Source organism: Pseudophryne corroboree, chromosome 9 (genome assembly GCF_028390025.1).
Source record: "Pseudophryne corroboree isolate aPseCor3 chromosome 9, aPseCor3.hap2, whole genome shotgun sequence".
Taxonomy (NCBI): domain Eukaryota; kingdom Metazoa; phylum Chordata; class Amphibia; order Anura; family Myobatrachidae; genus Pseudophryne; species Pseudophryne corroboree.
In genome coordinates this window covers 40,648,448-40,665,016 of record NC_086452.1, presented here as the reverse complement: position 1 = coordinate 40,665,016, position 16,569 = coordinate 40,648,448, and the positions used below count along the sequence as shown (strand labels likewise).

Genomic DNA, 16,569 nt, shown 5'->3' with positions numbered 1-16,569 from the left:
AGGTTTTGTATAAGATGATGATTTTGAAATGTTAAATTCTTGTCCTTGTAATTCTTTAGGTGGTTGTTCTGGATGCTAAAATTGAAGATGATGAAGAGCTACAGAAATACTCCAAGGTCAGGACATGGTTCAGACTGGTCACTTTTTGCCCTCTTGTTTCCTAAACATGCCTACAGTGTGTCCTCGTACATCTATCATCAATACGCCATGCAGCACGAGACGCGTGGCGTGAGTGAGCTCTGCCGAGTGGTGTAGTGTAGTGTAAGCGAAGCATAACGGAACTTGGCGTGAGAATAAGCCTTGGCCGTGCTGTCGTAGCACTTTGTATACAGGGCCCGATTCAGACCTGATTGCTGCTGCGTGTTTTCGCACAGCGAGCGATTATCGATAGACTGCGCATGCACCGCAATGCGCAAGTGAGTCACCAAACAACAACAGGCATCGCCGACCAGCGGCAGGCTTGTGGGAAAATTTTGATCGTACAGCCATAAACACGCTGATTGACAGAGGCCATTTGTGGATGGTAACTGACTGTTTTCTGGGAGTGTCAGGAAGAACACAGGCGTTTCCAGGGAGGTGTCTGACGTCCGCTCCGGCCCCGATCAGCCTGTTCTCATAGCACTGTAGGAGTAAGTCCTGGGCTGCGCGCACACTGGTAAAATCATTCTATGGTGAGTGAGGTGCGAACGGATTTGCAGCTGTCCGCTGACTGAGGGACAATTTGTAGTACGGCGTACACATTGCGATCGCACACTTGCACGGCGAATTTACACTCTTCTTGGGCGGCGACTATCTGAACGCAGGACAGCAAAATTAGCAGCGCAGCAATCAGGTCTGATTCACCCCCACAGATTCAGACTCAGTCGGACACAGATATGCAAGAGTCACATATCAAATTAATCAGTGAAGTCTTGTGAAGCAGTTTTGTCGCATTGCAACTAAGATGCACATTTCAGCAAAAAAGACACTCTGCACAAGCCAATTTGCATAGTAGGACCCGTAGTATATATATGTGTGTGTGTGTGTGTGTGTGTGTGTGTGTATATATATATATATATATATATATATATATATATATATATATATATATATATATATATATATATATATAAAATATGTTTTATTTTTCTATATGCCGTATTACATTTTCCTCCTCCCCCTCTCTCCAAGCTTATTAGTGAGAATTACGGCCGTTTGTTCACAGAGAGCCCTGTTTCTTTTCATATCTGCTATAACCTGCTATAATTTTGGGCTAAATTAATAGCTAATTAAATCTGTTTCCTCTGCCCACTATTGGGTAAAGTTTCATGGAAAGCATAGTAAATCTCAAAAGTGAGAGTTCCCTTGTAGGTTCCATTATTCACCAAACAAGATCCCTCTTCTAGATTGTGTAACTTATGATTGTAATGTCCTTATTTACGTATTGCTAATTACCATCCTGTACACTTCTGTCCCCACCAGGATAACCATAATGATCTTACTGTGCAATTGTGTGTTCTCTGTACAGCTTCTGCCCATCCACACCATGAGACTGGGGGTAGAACTGGACTCGTTTGACGGCCACCATTATATATCCAGCATTTCCCCGGAAGGTCCGGTTGCCAAACTTGGCATTTTGCAGCCAGAAGATGAATTATTGGAGGTACCGAAGTCATTTGAGAATTTTTCCTTATTTTTAGTTTTGTTTTTTTTACTGAGCTGAATGACGATCCTACTCAAGGAGGTCTTATTCATGTTATTTTAGATGAAGGGTAAACTAGGGTTAGATTTACTAAAGCTTCTTCAAATGAAAAGATGTGGTGTTGCCCAGAGCAACCAATCATTCCTCTGTTGCATCCTAGAAAATGATAGACAGAATCTGATTGGTTGCTTTGGGCAACAACACCTTTTTTCATTTTCAGAAGCTTTAGTACATCTACCCCTAGATCTTATTTAGCTTGGTTCATAGTTACCTGTTGCCTATTGTCTGTTTACTACATAGGATGTGAACAAGGTCAGTAATATGAAAGTGAGCTTTCTTAACATGCTATGCTTCCCCAGCTTCTGTTTTACATCATCCGCAGACTATTCTTTTTCTGAGATTCATTGGAGTGGCTGCAGCTGCTTTCCATCTAGATGGAGGAAACAACACTTGCATTAGTTTGCCTGAATAAGAAGTAACATTGTGATTTACAGTTGTCTAAAATATTAATCTGCGTTTTTACAAAACCAGACACAATTGGTCATCATATAGTCCTAAAATGTGATGAGTATGTGATGGTTACATACCTCCGAACTTTGGAGGAACCGGAATCAGGACATGTGAGCATTGTTACATCCCATTCCGGGCAACTGGAGAATGATTGCTGGTGTATTTATTTATTACCAGTTACTTTAAAGAGCTGCGGAATATGTGTGCGCTATATCAGAGAATATTTGCCCATTCACATCAGTCCCTGCCCCAGTGGAGCTTACACTTTATATTCCCTACCACATGTACACACAGACACATTCACACTAGGGTTAATTTTTGTTGGGATCCAATTAACCTACTAGTATATTTTTGGATTGTGGGAGGAAACCGGAGTCCCCGGAGGAAACCCACGCAAATACGGGGAGAATATACAAACTCCACACAGTGCCATGGTGGGAATTGAACCCATGACCTCAGTGCTGTGAGGCAGTAATACTAACCATTACACCGTCCGTGCTGCCCAATAGTACTGGTGTACTATTATAGTGTAGGTACTTACATGGTTGCACCGATGTGAGTCAATGCCCGTAGTCTTGTGTAACTGGTCTGAGTGGATTTAACTGAATAAAGCCAATATTGACTGGATCGGTGTTTAATACAGAGGATGGAGGTAACATTTTACACCTTCACCCTGTATTTACTGCACAGTCTATTTACTAGTTAAGGGTGATGAGGGAATCCCGCAACTACAAACCTGGAAGCTACCTTTCTTATTGAACTATAGAGGTTTTAAAGGTGTCAACAGAATAATTTCTGTGACCTATTTAGGTGAATGAAAACCTCCAAATGTCAAAGACCTTTAAGTATAAATATACTGATGTGTTGGAGTACAGTAAGTGATAAATGAGCGCAGATGTGAAAGCAAGTGGTCAGTGTGACGCTAATGTTTCTACAGCCTCCCCATGAAGCATAACTGGGGTTTATTTATGAAGCACTGAAAACAATGGAGAAACAGACCAGTAGAGAAGTTGCCCGTGGCAACCAATCAGCATCTCCCTTACATTTTATAGAATGTACTTGATAAAGGCTTCATTCAAAGCTGATTGGTTGCCATGGGCAACTTCTCTACTGCTCCTTTTTTTTCAAGTGTTTTCACTGCTTAATGAATAGACCCCTATACAGATGGGTCCACATTTATCTTGACCTTTAATAGGATTAGCTGAGACTGTCCAGTCGGACTTAATCCTCTGCTGTAATGACTTAATCCCCTGCTGTATTGTTCTCTGTATTGTATTGCAGCTGAGAACAATAGATGAAAGGTTTATGCTAATAAATCATGTTGTGCCTAGGCGCAGAAAACTAGTCAAGATAACCGTGGACCCATCTATATGCGGATACTTAGGATTTCAATGTTACTTATGCACAAGCAGTTTGAGAAGAACTGCAATAACGTTAATGGGAAGATAACCATGTGACCTCTGGCTGTAAGCGGATTGGTCGGTGCTCTCTACTTTCCATATTGTCAACGGACTGTGCTATGCACATAGTAATAATTGATGTAGTTGATAACAGTGAATTTAAATGAGCTCACATTCATTATATGGCAGGCTATAGAACGTAAGTAACGGCAAACAGCAACTCGCCCGACCTTCTGTGGGCTGCCTTCCTTCCTATTTCACTGAAATAACTAGTACAAAGGTCTGTGTCTATTCCACTTCAATAGAATATAAATACTTACGGTGTTAGGCCCGTGAAGAGTTTTACAAACACTATTTGTCTTGCAATAATAAAGAAGGCTTGTTCAAGATTGTAACCATAATACAGAAAATGAGCTGACTGAGACGTGCGTTAGGGTGTAGCCTGGCTGCTCAAGAACGCCAAGTAAATGTAAATGTATTTTTTGTGGGATAAACTCTACAGTGCTGTAACCCGTGTTCTGTCTTGTAGTCTAGCTTTTTTTTTCTTTTTTATTATTCTCAAAATATGTCGTTCCTTCTAGAGCAAGATTAAATTTCCAACAAAATCAGATCCAACAGCCTTTTGAGGTTATTAAATTATGTGTACATGGAGTACTGACATGGCAGTACAGCTCTTTAGGTCAAAATGTGCGTGAGCAGAATGGTAATCTACTCTCCCCACTGCTCACACATTGGTCTTCTGGTAAACGCTGAACAAGATCTGTCTTTATACTAATATAAAATGTTTAACGCAAACCTCTTTAGTCTGTTTGTGGTGCGTTGTGACCATAGTGAGCCGCAGGAATCACCAACTGCGTAAGTGTTTGATGGAATATCTTATTAATGCGAAACAGTCCTGCTGGACGCTGACAGGGGTGCAGGAAAGATAACGAGAGGAACGACCAAAGCTGAAGCAGATGAAGATAATCTGTGCAGCGTGGCTATATAAATTCTGGCTGCAGAACTAAATACACAATGTCATTTAGAGTTTTTCCATGTACAGTATTTACCTTGTTTATAACGTACACACCAGTTGCTGAGCCAATATTCATGACATGAGGATGCAGCCGGTCAGTTGACTAGGAACCGGCCAGATGTTGGAGGTCTAGGCAGCCATTATTATCAGCCACATGTGGCACCAGCTACAATCAGTGGGATGGCCTTTCTGTGGGCTGATACAGTACTCATGAGAAAAGATTCTAAGAACAAACCTGTTAATAGTTTGCCATTAAATGACAACGATGACACTGATTGCTGGGGAATTGCTAAGCTGCATTCTCGTAAAAATGGCGGTCTGCCTCTGTTCTTTACAAAGCGCAAAGCATCTACTGTACAGCAAAAGTCCAGCTCTGGATGGTAGTGTCTTGGTTTGCGTAAGTGTAAAGAGACGCACAGCTATATTTATGTTCTGTTCATTACGTTTTAAGTGCTCTTTTTTGTGCGTCCACTAGGGGGCACAGGAGATGCTTACATGCTGGGTATTGGTGGTGTGGGAGTGAGCAGCAGGGGTGTATCCAGGGCCGGTTCAAGCCCGCTCTGCGCCCCGGGCAGGAAACGGGGCGTGGCTTAATACAGGGAGTGTGGTCAGTTACACCCCCTGTACATTAGTAGCGCCGCTTGAATGCTGAGCGGTGCGCGATGGCACAGCAAAAGGTCCTCTCCACGAAGGGAAACTAGACGCGTAGCGTCTAGTTCCCTTCGTGGAGAGGACCTTTGCTGTGCGGTGCGCGATGACGTTAGCAAAGGTACTCTCCACGAAGGGAAACTAGACGCCTCCTGTACATTAGTAGCACCGCTTGAATGCTGAGCGGTGCGCAATGATGTCATCGCGCACCGTTCAGCAAAGGTACTCTCCACGAAGGGAAACTAGACGCTACGCGTCTAGTTCCCTTCACAGGAGGCACAGACGGGGGACACAGCGGGGGCAGCGGAGGGCACAGCAGTGGCGGATCTTGCCATGGTGCGGCGCCCTCCGGAAGGCGCTGCCCTGGGCAAAACTCTTGCTTGCCCGTGGCAAGATCCGCTACTGGGTGTACCGAGGGGTCTGAGCGCCCCAGGCAAAGTCAGGGGCTTGTGCCACACACACACACACACACACACACACACACACACACACACACACACACACACACACACACACACACACTTGAAATAAGGAAGGCGTGTCAAAAAAGGAATGTGGCCTTGTGGGAAAGGGACATGGCCACACAATAGTACTTCCAATTCAAATTCTGCTGTACAGTATCGCATTACACCACACAGTAGTGTCTCCTATTCACATTACGCCACACAGTCATACCCCTATAGAAAACACAGTCTATACAGGGCATATGGGGAATGTAAATAGAAAATGGAAATGTGGACTAGTGCTAATAAATACATTTCTAATTTTATATGGGGAATGCGGTCAAATCGCATTTGCCATTAGTTTATCTGGTCCTGCCCATAGGCACACACTTATACACTTACATACATACATACTGTCACACACAAAACACATACATATGATGTACAGTACAGTCACACATGCAGTAGATACAAATACAGTCACATACATAGTTACACAATTATTCACATACATAGTCGCACACTAATACACACATAAATACAGTAGGTATTTATATACACACATACATACATACATACATACATACATACATAAATACATAAATTCAGTCTCAGACACACATACACACAGACTATATAGTTTCCCCCCACATTACAGACAGGGTACGCTGACTGAATGTACTTTAGTAGCTCGTTGTCCTCTCTCCGTCTCCTCCATGCTGCTGGCCTGCCTGGCAGTGAGTGCCGTGCTTCCACTCCGATGCCTCTGTGCCTCGACGTCCCCCCCTCCGCATAATCCGGCTCTGACTGTACCTGGTGACTGCCTGTCACTGCCGGCACCAGTGTCCTGCGGCACAGCTCCGCACTAGTGATCAATCAGACTCAAAGTAAACTACGGCTCCTAGCAGCCCTTGCTGCCGGGAGCTCCCAGGAACAAGGGTTGCTGGGAGCTGTAGTTTATGTTAAGTATGATTACAAGCGAGGTATGGGGCGCTGCTGCCAGACACTGACGCCAGCACCAACAGACAGTCACCAAGTCTATAAGTACTACTTGGTTCTACCCCCTGGCCATAGATGGCACTGCCAGATGGCGCCCCCTCCTTGCCTGGAGCCCCTGGCGAGTGCTATTCTGGCCAATAGGTAGATACACCCCTGGTGAGCAGGCACCAAAGAGTTAAACAAATGTTCCCAGCATGCCTCAGTCCCGCTTCCCCGATACCCTGCCCCTCCGGATTGGCCTCGGAGAGGATGGTAAGCATATCTGCAGAGTCTTTCTATCGACACGCCACTTTGACTACCTTGGAGACCGGATCTTCTCTCCCAGGGACCATGCGTTCATCCAGATCTGGACCATCTAGCTTTCACGGCATGGCTGTAGAGACATCAATCCTGAAGAAGAAGGGTGATTCTTAGGAAGTCATTTGGACTATGGGGGTCATTCCTAGTTGTTCGATCGCTAGCTGTTATTAGCAGCCGTGCAAACGCTATGCCGCTGCCCCCTGGGAGTGTATTTTAGCTTAGCAGAAGTGCGAACGAAAGGATCACACAGCAACAGCAAAATATTTGTGTGCAGTTTTAGAGTAGCTCCAGACCTACTCAGCGCTTACGATCACTTCAGACTGTTCAGTTCCGGATTTGACGTCACAAACACGCCCTGCGTTCGCCCAGCCACGCTTGCGTTTTTTCGAACACTCCCTGAAAACGGTCAGTTGACACCCAGAAACGCCCACTTCATGTCAATCACTGTGGCCAGCAGTGCGACTGAAAAGCTTTGCTAGACCTTGTGTGAAACTACATCGCCCGTTGTGAAAGTACATCACGCGTGCGCATTGCACCGCATATGCATGCGCAGAAGTGCCTTTTTTTGCCTTATCGCTGCGCAGTGAACATTTTCAGCTAGTGATCAACTCGGAATGACCCCCTATGTTAAAAGCCAGGAAGCCTTCATCGGCCAGGATTTACCACCGTGTTTGGAAAACATAAATTTAGACTTTCTTGCAGGGGGTTCTGCATGTTCAGCCTCCATTTGTGCCTCCGGTAGCCCCCCTGTGATCTTGCTCTGGTTCTTAGGGCTCTCCAGTCTCCTCCGTTTGAGCCTTTAGAGGAGATCGAGCTACAGTGGCTCACGTGGAAGACATTTTTTCTGTTGGCCATCTCATCGGCCAGAAGGGTGTCAGACCTTAGTGCCTTTTCATGGTGTTCACCCTTTTTAGTCTTCCATTCAGATGGCGGTGCTTCGCAAGCGTCCAGCCTACCTACCCCAAGGTGGTGTCTGGATTTCATGTTAACCAGGAGACAGTGGTTCCTGCATTTATGCAGGGATCCACGGAAGAGGCAACTCTGGATGTTGTCCAAGCTCTTCGGCTTTATGTGGAGAGTACTAAGGAGGTTCGTAAGTCGGACTCCTTGTTTGTTCTCTCTAATTCTCGCAAATGGGAGTTCCCAGCCTCGAAGCAGACCTTGGCCAGATAGCTTAGGTCAACTATTTGTCACGCCTATTTGACGGCGAATCTTTCTGTCCCTTTGGGGGCCACAGCTAACTCCACCCATTCGGTGGGAGCTTCTTGGCCAGCTAGCCGTGGAGCCTCTGCGGAGCAGCTTTGCAAGGTGGCCACATGGTCTTCTGCTCAAACCTTTATTAGGTTCTACGCCTTTGATACTTTTGCGCCAGCAGATGCAACATTTAAGCGTAATGTCCTTAGTGTAGTCCAGGAGCGTCCCCGCCCATGAGGGAACAGCTGTAGGATGTCTCAGCGTATAAGCATCTCCTGTGCCCCCTAGTGGACGCACAAGAATATTGGATTTATGGGCTTACCTTAATAAATCCTTTTCTTGTATTCCAATAGGGGGCACAGGATGCCCTCCCTAACACACCTGACTAACAGGATCTTGTTCTTAAACCAGTGAATATATGGTTTTATTTACAGTAAGGTTGTTTCTGTCTGTGTTCCTTCCTTCCCTTCCCTTCCTTTCCTCCCTCCCTCTAACAAAACTGGCAGGGCCGGGGCCATAGGAGCATGGTATAGAGCAGGCATTCCCAACCACGGTCCTCAAGGCACACTAACAGTGCAGGTTTTAGTGATATCCAGGCTACAGCACAGACGGTTAAATCAAAATTACTGAGGTGCTATATAAGTCACCTGTGCTCAAGCCTGGATATCACTAAAACCTGCACTGTTAGTGTGCCTTGAGGACCGTGGTTGGGAATGCCTGGTATATGGGAAGGGGGACTGAGGCCTACTGAGAACATTCGTTTAACTCTTTGGTGCCTGCTCACTCCCACACCACCAATACCCAGCGTATAAGCATCTCCTTTGCCCCCTATTGGACTACAAGAAAAAAATGTATCAAGGGAAGACCATAAATCCAACTTTTTATCTTCAGAGGGGTCTCCTGGTATGAGAGTATAAGCACGCACATTGATGTGAGCTTTTCTGTCCTCACAGATGCCTTTTCACAAATAGCAGATTAGGTGCAGCAAAGAACCACCTTAAAAGGCACTTATTTCAAATGATAAAGAAGGATATGAATAGTGGTACTTGTGACCGGACGGATGTGAATCTATTGGTACTCATTTCTTGGAAGCTATGTATATCTAAACTACATTGCATCCGGAAAGTTTTCACAGCGCTTCACATTTTCCACATTTTGTTATGTTACAGCCTTATTCCAAAATTGAATAAATTAATTTCTCTGACGTCCTAGTGGATGCTGGGAACTCCGTAAGGACCATGGGGAATAGCGGGCTCCGAAGGAGGCTGGGCACTCTAGAAAGATTTATGACTACCTGGTGTGCACTGGCTCCTCCCACTATGACCCTCCTCCAAGCCTCAGTTAGATTTCGTGCCCGGCCGAGGTTGGATGCACACTAGGGGCTCTCCTGAGCCCTTAGAAAGAAAGTATAGTTTAGGTTTTTTATTTTCAGTGAAACCTGCTGGCAACAGGCTCACTGCAGCGAGGGACTAAGGGGAGAAGAAGCGAACTCGCCTGCTTGCAGCCGGATTGGGCTTCTTAGGCTACTGGACACCATTAGCTCCAGAGGGATCGACCGCAGGCCCAGTCCTTGGTGTTCGGTCCCAGAGCCGCGCCGCCGTCCCCCTTACAGAGCCAGAAGCAAGAAGAGGTCCGGAAAAACGGCGGCAGAAGACATCAGTCTTCACCAAGGTAGCGCACAGCACTGCAGCTGTGCGCCATTGCTCCTCATGCACACTTCACACTCCGGTCACTGAGGGTGCAGGGCGCTTGGGGGGGGGCGCCCTGAGCAGCAATAAAAAACACCTTGGCTGGCAAAATACCACAATATATAGCCCCAGAGGCTATATATGTGGTAAATACCCCTGCCAGAATCCAGGAAAAAGCGGGAGAATAGGCCGCGGAAAAGGGGCGGAGCTATCTCCCTCAGACACACTGGCGCCATTTCTCCTTCACAGATCCGCTGGAAGGAAGCTCCCTGGCTCTCCCCTGCAGTCTACACTTCAGAACAGGGTAAAAACAGAGAGGGGGGGCACTAAATTTAGGCGCAAATATATATAATATAAAAAGCAGCTATAGGGGACATAACTCAGTTAGTCCCTGCATTATATAGCGCTCTGGTGTGTGCTGGCATACTCTCACTCTGTCCCCCCAAAGGGCTTTTGTGGGTCCTGTCCTCATTCGGAGCATCCCTTGTGTGTGTGAGGTGTCTGTACGGCTGTGTCGACATGTTTGATGAGGATAATGATGTGGAGGCGGAGCAGATGCCTTTAGAAGGGATGTCACCCCCTGCGGGGCAGACACCTGAGTGGATGGGCTTATGGAAAGTAATGAGTGCACGTATAGACTCCTTATATAAGAAAATCGACGACATGCCAAATGTGGGACAGCCGACTCCTCAGCTCGTGCCTGCCCAGGCGTCGCATGGGTCGTCAGGGGCTCTAAAACGCCGCTACCTCAAGCAGACCCAGATGTCGACACGGATACTGACACCAGTGTCGACGACGATGAGTCTAACCTGATGCCCACTAAGGCCATTCACTGCATGATTGAGGCAATGAAAGAGGTGTTACACATTTCTGATATAAATACAGGTACCACTAAAAAGGGTATTATGTTTGGGGAGAAAAAACTACCCGTAGTTTTTCCCCCATCAGAGGAATTAAATGAAGTGTGTGAAGAAGCGTGGGCTTTCCCTGATAAAAAATTGGTAATTCCTAAGAAGGTACTAATGGCGTTCCCTTTCCCGCCAGAGGATAGGTCACGTTGGGAAACACCTCCTAGGGTGGATAAAGCGCTCACACGTTTGTCTAAAAAGGTGGCACTACCGTCTCCGGATACGGCCGCCCTCAAGGAACCTGCTGATAGAAAGCAGGAGGCGATCCTGAAGTCTGTATATACACACACAGGCATTATACTTAGGCCAGCTATTGCGTCAGCTTGGATGTGCAGTGCTGCCGCTGCGTGGTCAGATAAACTGTCAGAAAATATTGACACATTAGACAGAGACACGATCCTGTTAACCATAGACCATATAAAAGACTCAGTCTTATATATGAGAGATGCACAAAGGGAAATCTGCCGACTGGCATCTAAAGTAAGTGCATTGTCCATTTCTGCTAGGAGAGGCTTATGGACTCGCCAGTGGACAGGAGATGCAGATTCAAAAAAGCACATGGAAGTGTTACCATATAAGGGTGAGGAATTATTTGGGGATGGTCTCTTGGACCTAGTTTCCACAGCAACGTCTGGGAAGTCAGCATTTTTACCCCATGTCCCCTCACAGCCTAAGAAGGTGCCGTTTTATCAGGTTCAGTCCTTTCGGACCCAGAAAAACAGGCGTCGAAAAGGCGGGTCCTTTCTGTCCAGAGGCAGAGGTAGGGGAAAAAGGCTGCAACAAACAGCAGGTTCCCAGGAGCAAAAGTCCTCCCCCGCTTCTTCGTCCAAGTCCGCCGCATGACGGTGGGGCTCCACTGGCGGAGCCTGGTACGGTGGGGGGTCGCCTCAAAAATTTCAGCGATCAGTGGGTTCGCTCACAGGTGGATCCCTGGATCCTGCAAATAGTATCTCAGGGGTACAAGCTGGAATTCGAGGCGTCCCCACCCCACCGGTTCCTAAAATCTGCCTTGCCGATTGCTCCCTCAGACAGGGAGGCGGTGCTAGCGGCAATTCACAAGCTGTATTCCCAGCAGGTGATAATCAAGGTACCCCTACTTCAACAAGGCCGGGGTTATTATTCCACACTATTTGTGGTACCGAAACCGGACGGTTCGGTGAGACCCATTCTAAATTTGAAATCCTTGAACACGTACATAAAGAAATTCAAGTTCAAGATGGAATCGCTCAGGGCGGTTATTACAAGCCTGGACGAGGGGGATTACATGATATCCCTGGACATCAAGGATGCTTACTTGCATGTCCCCATTTACCATCCTCACCAGGAGTACCTCAGATTTGTGGTACAGGATTGCCATTACCAATTCCAGACGCTGCCGTTTGGACTGTCCACGGCACCGAGGGTATTCACCAAGGTTATGGCGGAAATGATGATACTCCTTCGAAGAAAGGGTGTTTTAATTATCCCGTACTTGGACGATCTCCTAATAAAAGCGAGGTCCAAGGAACAGTTGTTGGTGGGAGTAGCACTATCTCAGGAGGTGCTGCACCAGCACGGCTGGATTCTGAATATCCCAAAGTCACAGCTGGTTCCGACGACACGGCTACTGTTCCTGGGTATGATTCTGGATACAGTCCAGAAGAAAGTGTTTCTCCTGGAGGAGAAAGCCAGGGAGTTGTCATCTCTAGTCAGAGACCTCCTGAAACCAAAACAGGTATCAGTGCATCGCTGCACGCGGGTCCTGGGAAAGATGGTGGCTTCTTACGAAGCAATTCCCTTCGGCAGGTTCCATGCCAGAATCTTTCAGTGGGACCTGTTGGACCAGTGGTCCGGATCGCATCTTCAGATGCATCGCTTGATAACCCTGTCTCCAAGAACCAGGGTGTCTCTACTGTGGTGGCTGCAGAGTGCCCATCTTCTAGAGGGCCGCAGATTCGGCATACAGGACTGGGTCCTGGTGACCACGGATGCCAGCCTTCGAGGCTGGGGGGCAGTCACACAGGGAAGAAACTTCCAAGGACTATGGTCGAGTCAGGAGACTTCCCTTCACATAAATATTCTGGAACTAAGGGCCATCTACAATGCCCTAAGTCAAGCAAAATCCCTGCTTCTACACCAGCCGGTACTGATCCAGTCAGACAACATCACGGCAGTCGCCCATGTAAATCGACAGGGCGGCACAAGAAGCAGGATGGCGATGGCAGAAGCCACAAAAATTCTCTGATGGGCGGAGAATCATGTACTAGCACTGTCAGCAGTGTTCATTCCGGGAGTGGACAACTGGGAAGCAGACTTCCTCAGCAGACACGACCTCCACCCGGGAGAGTGGGGACTTCATCCAGAAGTCTTTCAGATCTGGTAAACCGTTGGGAAAAACCACAGGTGGACATGATGGCGTCCCGCCTCAACAAAAAGTTAAAAAGATATTGCGCCAGGTCAAGGGACCCTCAGGCGGTAGCTGTGGATGCTCTAGTGACACCGTGGGTGTACCAGTCGGTTTATGTGTTCCCTCCTCTGCCTCTCATACCAAAGGTATTGAGAATAATAAGAAAGAGAGGAGTAAACACCATTCTCGTGGTTCCGGATTGGCCAAGACGAGCGTGGTACCCGGAACTTCAAGAGATGCTCTCAGAGGACCCGTGGCCTCTACCGCTCAGACAGGACCTGCTACAGCAGGGGCCCTGTCTGTTCCAAGACTTACCGCGGCTGCGTTTGACGGCATGGCGGTTGAACACCGGATCCTAAAGGAAAAGGGTATTCCGGAAGAAGTCATTCCTACGCTTATTAAGGCCAGGAAAGATGTTACGGCAAAGCATTATCACCGCATATGGCGGAAATATGTTGCATGGTGCGAGGCCAAAAAGGCCCCAACAGAGGAATTTCAACTAGGTCGATTTCTGCATTTCCTGCAAGCAGGAGTGAATATGGGCCTAAAACTAGGCTCCATTAAAGTACAGATCTCGGCTCTGTCGATTTTCTTTCAAAAAGAACTAGCTTCAGTACCTGAAGTTCAGACATTTGTGAAAGGAGTGCTGCATATTCAGCCCCCATTTGTGCCTCCTGTGGCACCTTGGGATCTCAACGTGATGTTGAGCTTCTTAAAATCACATTGGTTTGAGCCACTAAAAACCGTGGATCTGAAATATCTCACGTGGAAAGTGGTCATGTTATTGGCCTTGGCTTCAGCCAGGCGAGTGTCAGAATTGGCGGCTTTATCATGTAAAAGCCCTTATCTGATTTTTCCATATGGATAGGGCGGAATTGAGGACTCGTCCCCAATTTCTCCCTAAGGTGGTGTCAGCGTTTCACCTGAACCAGCCTATTGTGGTACCTGCGGCTACTAAGGATTTGGAGGACTCCAAGTTGCTAGACGTTGTCAGGGCCCTGAAAATATGTTTCCAGGACGGCTGGAGTCAGAAAATCTGACTCGCTGTTTATCCTGTATGCACCCAACAAGCTGGGTGCTCCTGCTTCTAAGCAGTCTATTGCTCGCTGGATTTGTAGTACAATTCAGCTTGCACATTCTGTGGCAGGCCTGCCACAGCCAAAATCTGTGAATGCCCATTCCACAAGGAAGGTGGGCTCATCTTGGGCGGCTGCCCGAGGGGTCTCGGCTTTACAACTTTGCCGAGCAGCTACTTGGTCAGGGGCAAACACGTTTGCAAAATTCTACAAATTTGATACCCTGGCTGAGGAGGACCTGGAGTTCTCTCATTCGGTGCTGCAGAGTCATCCGCACTCTCCCGCCCGTTTGGGAGCTTTGGTATAATCCCCATGGTCCTTACGGAGTTCCCAGCATCCACTAGGACGTCAGAGAAAATAAGAATTTACTCACCGGTAATTCTATTTCTCGTAGTCCGTAGTGGATGCTGGGCGCCCATCCCAAGTGCGGATTGTCTGCAATACTTGTAAATAGTTATTGTTAACTAAAGGGTTATTGTTGAGCCATCTGTTGAGAGGCTCAGTTGTTTTCATACTGTCAAACTGGATATAGTATCACGAGTTGTACGGTGTGATTGGTGTGGCTGGTAAGAGTCTTACCCGGGATTCTAAATCCTTCCTTATTATGTCTGCTCGTCCGGGCACGGTGTCCTAACTGAGGCTTGGAGGAGGGTCATAGTGGGAGGAGCCAGTGCACACCAGGTAGTCATAAATCTTTCTAGAGTGCCCAGCCTCCTTCGGAGCCCGCTATTCCCCATGGTCCTTACGGAGTTCCCAGCATCCACTACGGACTACGAGAAATAGAATTACCGGTGAGTAAATTCTTATTTTTTTCCCTCCATATTCTACACACAATACCCCATAATGACCACGTGAAAAAAGTTTTTGTTGAGATTTTTGCAAGTTTATTAAAAATAAAAAACTAAGAATTCACATGTACATAAGTATTCACAGCCTTTGCCATGAAGCTCAAAATTGAGCTCAGGTGCATCCTGTTTCCACTGATCATCCTTGAGATGTTCCAACAGCTTCATTGAAGTCCACCTGTGGTAAATTCAGTTGATTGGATATGATTTGGAAAGGTACTGTCACGATCCGGGTATCTGGACGCCATTACTTGCCTTTTAGATGTCTCCTGAGGCTGGCTCAGCGTTCCAAGGCCGGATCTCATCTGTGTCTACACTCTGCATATCCCTCCTGTCACTCTGAGACGCTGTCACAACGGCGCCATGTTTGAATCCTGCATGGCGTCTCCCGTCCTCCGCGGCCTCCGCTCCTGTGTTATAGTTGCAGGTTGTCAGAGTGGTGCTTCATGCCTGCCGCGGCCTCCGCTGTCATCCACGTGTCTCAGTGTACAGTTGTCAATCTGGCGTCTCCTGTCCTCTGCTGCCGGCGCCGCCATTGCTGCTATGTTTCCACATGGTTTTCCAAACCAGCTTTCCCTCCAAGTACTAACATGGGCGCAGCCATGTTGGTTCCAGTCACATGTTCTTTCTCCACCAATCTGCTGCACTGTGGAATCTGCATGATTGGTCAGCCAATGCCTGCCCGGCAGCAGGTATAAGTATCCTGTGTCTGAACCAGGAAATGGTCAGTGCTTTGTTTGTCAAACCTTGTTCCAGTCTCTCTCTCCTGTGGTTGTTTCTCCAGGTTCCAGCTCCTGTCTCCAGCATCCACTAAGAGACCCGCACCTGCCTTCCATCCTGCGGTGCAGCCTGACTCTGCAGTCCTCCGTGGCTGTTCCAGCTTCTAGCTATTAACCCATCTGCATCCAGCAGATTCCAGCTTCCTTAAAGTGCCGGTGTTGTTCCAGCGGATCCCTACTTACCAGCAGTATCCACTAACTACCGGTAACCACTTTTCAACTCTTCTGTTTCCACGCTCCCTAGCATCTTACAGTATCCACTCTGTGTCTTCATCACCTGGCTGGTTCCATCCAGCATCCACTCCGTGTCTTCATCACCTGGCTGGTTCCATCCAGCATCCACTCCGTGTCTTCATCACCTGGCTGATTCCATTCAGCATCCACTCCGTGTCTACCACCTGGCTGGTTCCATCCAGTAACTACAACAGTTTATTCAAGTTACCAGCTTCATCTAATACACCTACTGGCGTGTTCCTCAGCTATCTCCACTACTACAGCCAGGCCTGGTAAGGTTATTCCATCAAAGGACTTTAACATCTGTTCTTCAACCTACCAGTGCTCTGAGATACCTTTTATGGTTAAAGTGATCCAGGAACTGTATTATCTGCCACTGCTTATTATCAACTGTGAATGCTGTTGTTATTACACGGAGTCTGTTAATAAAACTTTTATTGACTTTTAACCTGGTTGTCATGGT

At 47.2% G+C, this 16,569-nt stretch overlaps 1 protein-coding gene across 7 annotated transcripts in view; it reads left to right on the top strand.

Annotated features, from left to right (window-relative positions):
• PATJ (PATJ crumbs cell polarity complex component) overlaps positions 1 to 16,569 on the top strand; it is a 446,647-nt gene that overhangs the window by 122,468 nt on the left and 307,610 nt on the right. For all 7 annotated transcript variants that reach the window (XM_063939224.1, XM_063939227.1, XM_063939228.1 and 4 more), the window contains exons 14-15: positions 60 to 116; positions 1,508 to 1,642. In XM_063939224.1, coding sequence (XP_063795294.1) covers positions 60 to 116; positions 1,508 to 1,642 — 192 coding nt within the window. The remainder of the gene's footprint in view (positions 1 to 59; positions 117 to 1,507; positions 1,643 to 16,569) is intronic.